The following is an 11,403-nucleotide window of genomic DNA, read 5'->3' as shown; positions in this document are numbered from 1 at the left end:
AGTTAGTACAATAAAAAAGAGAAAATATGCTTACGCCCCAGAATGCTTCTGCAAGAGTTACATGAAACATGTGGAGCCCATTTTTTGTCCTGGTTTTTAACAGTTAGAGCGAAGTAGGCGAAGTAGGCTAGGTAGGTCTCGCAAATCCTTGTGTTTTAGTTAAATCAAACTTTTATTGTCTTCTTTTAATACATTCGCCACATATATAGCAAAACGAATTAGCCGCTCGTTTACAACTTCTAGAAGACATCATTCCTCTGTAATATGCAAAAACATAGTGTCGCCCACAACGACTGACCCAAGAAGCTACAGCTTCTTAAAAAAAATGTTACTTACAAAAACGCTATCAGGTAGCTGGCATGCTCTATTGCTAGGCCTGCCACTCCGTCAGTAAAATTTTCGATGAGTTCCTTAATATGTACTTAACGAATTGCCAAATCTACCTAAAATCATGTGTATCTGGGACCTTTTATCTCCTTTTTATTGTTTCTCAGCCACATTTTTTTGTTTTTTGTTTTTTTAAGATGAGTACGTTGTGCTTTAAGTAGATCTTTTTTCGATGCATCGCTGCATCAGGTAGCTACCCGCCGCCCTCTATCGACCGAAATAGCGCGAAAGGACCTACATTAGCCTGGTGCAAAAATGCAAAATTTTCAAATCGGTATAACTACTACAAAACCAAATATTTTTGATCGTAATCGCATTTTTTTTATAAAATTGAACATAGAATCCGATATATAGGGCAAAACCAAAAAAATTTTTTTTGTTAACCTGTGTAATAGATGAAACGACTGATGTATGTATATCAAAAAATTTGGCAGTTTCGATTCGAATTTTTGATAAAAAGTGCATTGATAGATTTTTAGATTAGCCGTAGATTAGTTAGATGGCCTATAATTATAGTCGCTGACTAAAATACTCTTTAGTTAAAATCTTGCCTAAATTAAAAATGGGATTTAAAATTTTGGTATGTCATAGACATATTAAACACAGTTTTCAGCTAAAATAAGCATGGGCAGGGTATGCGCATGAAAAAGGGGTATTGATTGGCGCTATGAAGAAATTTTTTAGAAATTTTAAAAGTTCACCCTGTTCCTTACAACCGCGGTTACTTGACTCCACGTATAAAAATGGTAATTTTTTACTTGACAAAAAACTTTTACAATAACACAAAAATTGTCAAAAGAGTACCTAAAAACGCGTTTTGACCATAATCCGGTGGCGGATGATTATCATTCAATTCTATTTAAAAGTTATTAGCAAACTTTTGTAAAAATTCGCTGTTTTTTATTAGCCGTCAATTTAAAATTGAGTGCACAATTTAAAATGATATTTAGTTTAGAACCATGTTTAAACCAATAAAACTCTATTTTATTTCGACTATGATTACGGGCCGATACCTTTAACCGATAGTAGCACGAAAGGCCATTGACAAAATGATTGGTTTCACTGCCAACAATTGCTCGGTTATGATGGGAGCAAAAAGCGGAGTGCAATCTGAAGGCAGTTGTTCGAAATCTGCATGTTAATGGATGTGTTTGTCAAATTTTAAATTTAGCCTCAATGGCCGCTTGTGATGTATTTCCCAAGAAAATAGATACATTTTTGAAATACGTTAACTATCATTTTTGTAACAGACCCCTTAGGAGGACAGACCTTCAGAGTTTTCAAGAACATTTCGGTACAGAAATGCATGTTATACTAAAGTACGCTCCCAAAAGGTGGCTTTCTAGACAAGCTGTCATAGATAGAATTCTTGAGCAATGGGATAGCCTCAACTATTATTTTAATCTTTGCGTATTTGAAAATAAAAGCAGTAATCAAAATATTAATCCTATATCTGAAAATTTTCAAAGTCTTATTTATAAAGTATATTTTACATTCCTTTCTTATATTTTAAATGAAATAAATAATGTGAATATAGAAATGCAGTCTGAAGGTATTCGCAAACATTTACTTATTACCAAATTAAAAATTTTATAAAAAAATCTTATTTAGACTCCAGTCCTATTTGGATATTAAATATTGATTCAGACGAAAATCATTTAACCCCAGATGAAGTTTACTGCGGTGTTAATGTGTATATTATTCTATCAAACAACCATTTCCAAAAAGATGACGTACACATATTTAAGCGCTGTGCTAAACAATGTTATATACAATTTTGTAGTACTTTATTAAAGAAAGTAAATTCGAATGATAAAAGTTTGTTGTGGGCTGCAAAGCTTTCACCAGAAAGTATTTTAAGCGGTGAAACAAATAGTATTGCGCCTTTATTTATAGACTTGTTTCCGAATTCAGCATGAGGGCCTTAAAAAATTCAAGAATTTAAATATGTGCAGCTTTTGGAAAGAATTAAATTAAATGCGCAAACGTTTTCCAATATTTATAGAATAGTTCAAGGCATATTGTCGATTCCACATTCATCCACCAACGTAGAAAGGATAGTTTCTATACAAAATTTTATTAAAACTAAGTGTATAAATAGAGTTCAAATCAACACAGTGTCGAATTTAATAAAAATTAAAGACTTGATGAAATCAAATAACAGTAGTTGTGATAATATAGATACGAAAAAAAGCTTTTTGTCAACTCAGGTATTTAAAGAACTCAAAGAAGAAGAACTGTTAACGTAGTGATTGAAACATGAGTTATTAGTATAGATGTAGGCGACAATTTGTCAACTTTTATACATAAATCTAAATCTTTTGTACCTAAAATGTTTTTATGATTTTTTTTTTTTTGCATACGATGCAGCTGTTTTTTTTTATATTAGTTTTTTGTTCCTTACTGGTACTCAATAAAGAAATGTTTTTATATATGTATAATGTACATAATTGTACGCGTCAATCGGTAAACTTCTTTTATTATTTTTACTGGAAAAGTATTTCTTCATAAATCATTTTTCCCTGTTTAACTACCTTTAATTTGTGTTTGAAAGTTTCCTAACTAAAACAGGTTTTGGATAAGAAAATAAAGCGCAGAATATACATAGCTCTTGTTTGGTTCGAATTCACATCCGAAGGCTTTTGGTATATTTTTGGATGATTAGGTACATTTTTTTCCTCGTCTGATACAAAATGAAAAAATCCATTTATCAACCCTGAGTCACACGCATTGACCAACTTAAATGAGAGAGCGCAGATGATAGAGCATACATACATATGTAGTTCTTATCAGCATAGTGCTAGCACAGTCATAAATAGCAGCAACATTGACTGATCTGTAACAGTACGCGACTGTTTAACGTGTTGAGCTGGTACGAAAGTGACTACTAGAAATGTTGTGTAAAAAGAAGCAGTTTTATTTAAGTTGAAAAACAATTTGTTTAAATTTTATTACCATAAACAAAGTTTCCAAAATTTTGCAAAAAAAACCTAAAAAAAAGTTTTCAAAATTTTTGCAATAAAAAAAAATCTAAAAAAAGTTTTCAAAATCTCAGAATTTTAGTGCAGTAAAATATTTATGAAAGCATTCTCCACAAAATCCTATAGAATTTAGTGTTTATCTTTTTAATAAAAAAATCTAATTAATAATAACGCATACTGCCAAGTTTATGTGCGAAGAAAAATCACAAAAAAATTGCAAAAAAATATTGTTTGTATTAAACAAATTTTAACAACCGGGAAATAATTACGATAACTAAATACACAAAAACAAAATTTTAATATTTACTCGACTTCAATAAACGCTTGCACTTCAAACATCATAAATCGTTATCAACCGCTGATTGCAATCGCATTTGCGCAAACACTGCAACAACAATTCTCTAAAATTGTGCAAATTATAAAAAAGCCGGCGACATGACAACTGAAAGGTAAATTTTAAATTGAAAAGTTATTAAAAACAAGTAAGGGCGGAACGGGGGAGTTGAACAATAACGTGTTGAAATTTCAAAAATTCATAAAATCCGAACAATCAGTAGTATGAGATATACATGCATATATTATGCATACGACCGATCTTCACAATTTTTTCTGACAATAACGTATGAGGAGATAAGCATCTTGAAAAATTTCTAGCTTCTAGCTCTTAAAAAGTGGAATAAATGCAAAAAATACTCTTTAACGAAAACTCAGTTATATGTGGGATATACATTGCTATAATGAACCGATCCGGTCGGTTTCCACAAATGATCAATCGGACACCCAAATATAACAGCTCACCAAATTTCATCAAGATATCTTAACAAGAAAGTCTAAGTTCGGATGAAACCAAACATTATATACCCAACTGCGCACTTGAAGCGCTGTTGTTGTTTGCTTTGTGTGGTTAATAGTGTTATAAATTTATTACTCTGTGGTCACGCTAATTTTAAAAATTTGTTCATGTTTTGTTCTTTGCTCAACCATACCACTACTGAGGTAGAATATCAGTCAAATGTTGTTAAATACCATAGTTATTGTAAACTTTGTTAAGGTTAGAACTTTAGGAAAAATGGGCGTGGTTTTTAACCGATTTTGATTACCTTCAGTTAGTCTATATAATTTGGCTAGGATAGTGTCTCTGTCAAATTTCAATTTAATATCTTTAACGGTTTTTGATTTACGGCTTGTTATACTTAGAAATTTTCTTCTGCTAAATGTGGTTGCTGCCACGCCCATATTCCAAAATTTTTGTGGAATTTATGTTTTGCGTCATAAAAACTATCCACCTGTCAAATTTCAGTAGCTAGCGGTTTTCTTTTTTGATTTATCTCATATTTTTCAAAATTTTCGATATCGAAAAAGTGGGCGTGGTTATCGTCCGATTTTGTTCATTTGCAGTACCAATCTACCATGGATCTAGATAAGCCCGTATACTGAATTTGGTGAAGATATCTCAATATTTGCTCAAGTTATCATGACGGAGGAACAGACGGACGGACGGACGTGCGGACATGGCTTAATAAAATTTTTTTGCGATACTGATGATTTTGATATGTGGAAGTCCATATCTATCTCGATTCCTTTATACCTGTACAACCAACCGTTATTCAATCAATGTTATAATATCATATATACAATTACAGCTGGGTATAAAAATTGAGGGACTAGTTTTTGTTCAAACCAACAGACGGACAGATGAGCAGACAGACGGACATGGCTAAATCAACTCAGCTCATCATCCTGATCATTTCGGTATACTTATTGTTGGGTCTATCTCTTCTCCTTCAAGGACATACAATTTTGAGATTCATGACAAACTTAATATTGCCTTTCCTTTTTATCAAAGGTATAAAAGAATGAGTGTCTCATTTATCATTGGGTATTTATAAAACTGTTCTGATACACTAAACTGAGCTTGAGCTAAAAATCAAACAAGCTTAGAATATTTATGTATTCAAATTATATTTAGCGACATGCGGCGACTTTCAATGTCTAACTTCTGGATTTGAGCTGAGCGCGGTTGCAACTCGGGTTGATAAACAAGTTTTTGTGATTTTGTATCAAAGAATCAAACAAAATGTACCAATTTATCGGAAAATAAAAATTTTTATACTCAGCTGAGCAGAGCTCAAAGAGTATATTAATTTGTTCGCATAACGGTACCCTGTAACGGCATAAACTAATCGAGATAGACTTCTATATATCAAAATGATCTGGGCGAAAAAAGAAATTCATACATATTTATAAAAAGTCGACCGCCTGTCCTTCCCCTCGGCCGTTAACACGATAACTTGACCAAAAATCGATGTATCTTTACTAAACTTAGTTCACGTACTTATCTGAACTCACTTTATCTTGGTACTAAAAATGGGCGAAATACGACTTTGACCACTTTTTCGATATCGAAAATTTCGTAAATGAAAAAAATGCCATAATTCTATACCAAATCCGAAAAAAGGGATGAAACATGGTAATTGGATTGTTTTTTGTGACGCAAAATATAACTTTAGAAACTTTGTAAAATGGGGGTGACATCTACCATATTAAGAAGAAGAAAATGAAAAAGTTCTGCAGGGCGAAATCCAAAGCCCTTGGAATCATGACAGGAATACAGTTCGTGGTATTACATATATAAATAAATTAGCGGTACCCGACAGATGATGTTCTGGGCCACCCTGGCCCGATATCTCGAAAACGCCTTCACATATACAACTGAAGTTCACTCCCTTTTAAAACACTCATTAATACATTTAATTTGATACCCATATCGTACAAACATATTCTAGAGTCACCCCTGGTCCACCTTTATGGCGATTTCTTCACCTATAGAACTATAGCCCACTCCCTTTTAAAATACTCTTTATTACCTTCCATAAATGGTGATTTTCTCTTATTTTGTCTCCAAAGCTCTCAGCTGAGTATGTAATGTTCGGTTACACCCGAACTTAGCCTTTCTTACTTTTATTTCTTGGCTTTTTGCTTAGAAACTTTTTACATTTCTTGCATTGATACTACCGGAACTTGTTAAACCAGACTCATGGTGGCTTTGGAAAGCATTTTGAACTGGCTTCCAATTGTCATTAAACTTGTCTGACGGAAGACCTATGAAATATGCAGTTTGAACAAGATTGGACTAGCGAAAGGCGTTGGTTGTACTTAGCAACTGAAATTATGGTTTTAGTGTTGTTGTTATTGTTGTAGCGATAAAGATACTCTCCAAAAGGTTTCTGGTGGAGTGTTATCGATGCTGATAATCCTCTGCCGCATATATATCCGGTACGTACCTGTAACAAGCACCATTAATGTACAACCTCGACCATTTCGGTAACGATTTAATATGACCACATTGAAGCTTCTAGGCCGTTCATCCCCCATCCCCTAGTTCCATGGATATGGGGGTCGCCAGAGCCTCAGCTGCTAGCTGCTAAAGAAACAGGATTCGTCAAGAGTAGGTGAGGTTGACACTTGTGTTGGCGCAGCTAAAAATTGCGCTGTCAGCCCCTTGAAAGGATTGCGCTACACAACCCCTTAAACAATGGGTATTTTAACTGCCTCTTACAACAGGCATTGCTGCGACGGGTATATTCTAAGCCGCCTAACCCGCTGAGTTATGGTTTTGTATAATAGGAATTCACAGTTATTACGCCTACAAGAACTTTGTCGTACAGTGCTATAAAAACAAAATAAGTTTAGGGGGCGCTCTATACCTCCGAGGAAATTAAGGCCGCCTTTCTCTTTCAATTTTCGTCGAATTACTTTACACCTCAAACGACGAATACGAACGTCGCCAGACAGATGAATTTTCGCTGAGCAGCCCTTCATGGCAGTAACACGTTCTGAATTTTTGTCAAATAATTGTCGAGGAGCGAACCGGCTTAGAAAAACTTGTTTCAAATTGAACAAACCTTTTCTAAATTTCTGATGTTTTTTTTCGCGAAACTGGAATCCAGTTGCTTCAGTGTGGTAGGCGGAGCACGCTATTAACACACCACGGCGTGCGTCCTACAGTGGCATGCTTTGACCAAAATGCTGCCAAATTTGGTATTGTATTGCAAATATGTATACTCTGTGCTGAAAAGTACCAAAACTAAATTGATTGTATCAGTTTTATCTGCATCGCACCCAAACGAACAAGCAAAAGCGTCTACTTATTTTGCAAACAGGTTTTTGTATTGATAAATATCTATAGCTCAGGTAATTTTTTTTAGTATTTTCTTCTCTGAAGCCAACTCAGGCAAATTTAAATAGCAATAAATTTAGAAGAAATTTTCTATTTTGGATTTTTTTTTTTATCAAAACTCGACTTGTTTTTCTGTTTGCTAATGTGAATTGTAGATTTGACTTCGTGGTCGCTGATGTTTTTTTTTTTTTTGCAAAGAATATGCATGTGGGATATTCCATATCAACTAGGTTAGGTTAGGTTGAACTGGCCGGTCCATGAGGACCTCACATAGACTGAATAAGTCCGTAGTGTTACCAGAAGTTTGTTTGAACGACCAAACTGAAAAACACCATCAAAAACCAGGACCTATGTTATAAAATAACTCCGTCCTCTTGGCAAATACTAGAAGCTTCCTAGGATTTAAACCACTTGCTGCTTCTAGATCTGACAGCTGTATCACTTCTAATAGCTGGAGTCTTAGCCTGGCAAGCGCAGGGCACGAGCACAGAACGTGCTCGATCGTTTCCTCCTCCAGCCCGCACTTCCTACATTTGCTATCACTGACCAAGCCTAATTTACAGGCATGTGACGCCAGAAGGCAGTGTCCAGTCAGAATACCCGTCATGAGTATACAGTCCTCTCTTTTTTATGATAGAGGCAACTTTGTTAGTCTAAGGTTGTAAGACCTGCACATAATCTTCCACACTTTACAGCCCCGCGCTTGAACCCACGCCTTTCCTGCTTGGTCGATCATGTTCACCTCTCGCCTTCGCTTAATTTCGCCCAGTCTAATTGGCACGTCTACGGAGCAAGCTTCAAGGGATGCGCCGTTTTTAGCTAGTTCAACCGCTTTTTCATTCCCATCTATTCCCATATGCCCTGGGACCCAATATAGATGTATGCTTCTCCCTATCCTGATTCTCTCCAGGGACTGCTTACACTCTAACACGCAATTAGATGCTGTGGTATGCGATATTATTGCCTTAATTGCTGCTTGACTGTCAATATAAAAGTTAACACGATTGCAGCTTGGGCTATTTTCTTCCAGGGTTTCTACTGCTTTGGTTACGGCTACTATTTCCTTTTGGAAAACCCTACAGTAATCCGGCAGCCTGTAGGATCTGTTTATTTACGAATCAGCGCAGTATACCGCAGACCCTACTCCTTCCACTAATTTGGGTCCATCTGTGTACACATGTATCGCGTCGTCCGCCATTTGAGCACCTTTGCGCCAACCGTCCACCTCTGTTGTGGCCTTAAGATCGCCCTCGAAGCGCAGATAGGGAAACATGTGATGATTCCCACGTCAACGAAAAGAAGCAATATAAAAAAAAAAACACTATTTTCAATTTTAAAAAATTTCCATGACTTGCCTGTTCAATGTTACCAATAGCCCTTTAATACAAAATTGCCCAGTCCATCAGAAATAGAGAGAGAGCTACGGAGGGGCTTAGTCGATTAGGGAAAACTATGTATAAGGCAGTACACGCCATTACTGCCTTTGTAAAGTAAAAGTGCATTTGACTTTAGTGAGTGAAAATATAACTGGATGATTTTTTGAATTGTTTGGTATCTTTTAATGCTGACTGAGTGTGTATAGAAGCGATTGCGGAGCACATTGTCACGGCGTCATATAAAATTTGGTCCTGAGTCCCTTTCTCGTTGTTGTTGTAGGGATTGTTATCGATGCTGATGGTGTTTTGCCGGATATAGATCCGGTACGTTCTGGTAACAAGCACCATTAAGGTACTAGCCCGACCATCTCGGGAGCGATTTAGTATGACCACATAAACCCTTCTAGGCCATACCACCCTCCCACCCCTTAGATCCATGAGGAACTTGGGGTTCGCAAGAGCTTCGGCTGCTAAAGAAACACTACTCGAAACGGGTAGATGATTTTGGCAATTGGGCTGAAGAAGCTATATATTGCACTGGCAACCCCTTGAAAGGGTTGCGCTACACAGCCCTTTGAAGCAGCCCCTTACCCGCTGGTGATCCTCTTTCACGTGTTTTTACTTAGTACTTAATGCTGTAGCCTCTTAGCTCGTTTTAGCCAGGTTTTTTTTTACTTCTATATACATCCATGACTAAAAACAAACTCTCAAGGAGAATTACACATAATAGTAGTTTATGGAGAGATAGGAAACACACGCTCTTTAGTACTTATTTTATGTGGAACAATTTCATAAGTGTGGATAAAGTTATGCACTTAGCAGTCCATATAAAGTTTAAGTGCATATGTTTTTGTTAACTTTGCTGAGAAATTGTTGTTATTGTAGCAATGCGTCGCCCCATTCAATAGGCGCGACCGATCACAAATTGTCATCAATATCCAGGGAAACTTGCGGAGAGTGAGAGATAGTGAGAGGGGTGTTAGATGCGTTGCTTTCACATTGCAATTGAAGAGATGGTTGGTGTCATGTGGAGACACGTTACAAGCAGGACATACATTTTGTGTGACGTGGTTGATTCTGGATAGGTAAGAGTTTAACCTGTTACAGTATCCAGGTCCAAATTGAGCAAGAGTGACGAGCATTTCCCTATGGGGAATGCGTTCCCTCTTCTGCGAGTTGTGGGTATTTTACTTAAGTACTGGATTCGCCGGGCAATTCCCGACATAGAGGTCCGACGCCTGTTTGTGGATATCACTGAAGACCTGCTTGTGCTTTTTTTGCTTCATACGGCTGTGTTCTTCGGTGCCGTATTTCCTCATTATGTTTACGGAGATGACCTATTAAGCCTCTGGGAGGTGTGGCCTCTTCAATAAGATGCCTATTGGGATGCCGAGGTTTCTGTTTGTGCAGTATTTGATTTCTCTCCCTAATTGGGAGTACTCTCGCCTCATTTTGTAGGTGGTATTCTGGGGACATAAAACATTCCGTAGCGGTTCTGAGGGCAGTGTTTTAGCAGGACTGTATTTTCTTCTAGTGAGTAACCTTTAAGCTTCGCGACCTTATCGGAGACGCTTAGATTGCAGTCGGCCAATTGCTTTCTAGGTGGTAATGAGCGTTTCTTGTCTTTACCCCAAGTACTGCCGGCAAGAGATTTGAGGATCTGCAGGCTCTGGATTATAGGTACAATTGCGGGTGCATGCTCACCAAAATGTAGAATCTGATCGAATGTCGCACCCAAAATGTTTGGGTGTAAGACAGTGGGTATAGTAATGCCATCGATGTGGATGTCCAATATGGTCGATATTTGCCGTGTCCATGTTGTAAATGAAGTCGCCGGTTATTTGGTCGGCGAGGCGAAAAAACTGGAGAAATCAGGGAGATAGCTGTTTATTTTATTGCAAAGCTCATTGATGTGTGGGCCTGTGCCTGTGGCCATTATTGCGCAGTCATCCGCGTAGGATACAATAGTGGCTCTTTCTGGTGGCTTCGATATGTAGAAGGTAAACAAAATCGGGGATAGGACACCACCCTGTAGTACACCTTGTTTAATTCTTCTGGGCTTAGATGTTATGTTCCTGAATTGTACCGATGTTTGCCGACCAGACAGATAATTTCCGGTCGGTCCACCTTGCGCAAATTTGCAGTGAAATAGGGAAGCAGAATGGATTCAAGTGTCTTAGCTACTGGCGATAAGAGAGATATCGAACGATAAGATTATCCTATGTTAGCTAGTTTCCCAGGCTTTAATAGTGAAACCCTCATGGCCATTTTCCAGTTTTCGGGGATGACGAAGATGGACAGGACAGGTTGAAGACATGCGCTAGATAATTAAATCCCTCTTTGCCTAGGGTTTTAAGCATCGGCATGGCTATGCCCGCTTGTGTTTATTCACAAGCAATCTGATGCGATGATTTATATCCCCTATTTGGAGATCACCGGGGTCGTGCTGTCTTATAAGGTCACGTTCTCTCGCTAGATT

General features: G+C 37.1%; 1 protein-coding gene across 1 annotated transcript in view; it reads left to right on the top strand.

Annotated features, from left to right (window-relative positions):
• Positions 1–3,247: 3,247 nt before the first annotated feature.
• pippin overlaps positions 3,248–11,403 on the top strand; it is a 69,376-nt gene continuing 61,220 nt past the window's right edge. Inside the window, exon 1 of the mRNA XM_067777500.1 lies at positions 3,248–3,817. Within this exon, the coding sequence (XP_067633601.1) occupies positions 3,804–3,817 (14 nt within the window). The 5' untranslated portion in view covers positions 3,248–3,803. The remainder of the gene's footprint in view (positions 3,818–11,403) is intronic.

This window comes from Eurosta solidaginis, chromosome 3, assembly GCF_040869045.1.
Source record: "Eurosta solidaginis isolate ZX-2024a chromosome 3, ASM4086904v1, whole genome shotgun sequence".
NCBI classification, from domain to species: domain Eukaryota; kingdom Metazoa; phylum Arthropoda; class Insecta; order Diptera; family Tephritidae; genus Eurosta; species Eurosta solidaginis.
This window is presented reverse-complemented; position numbering and strand designations above follow the sequence as displayed.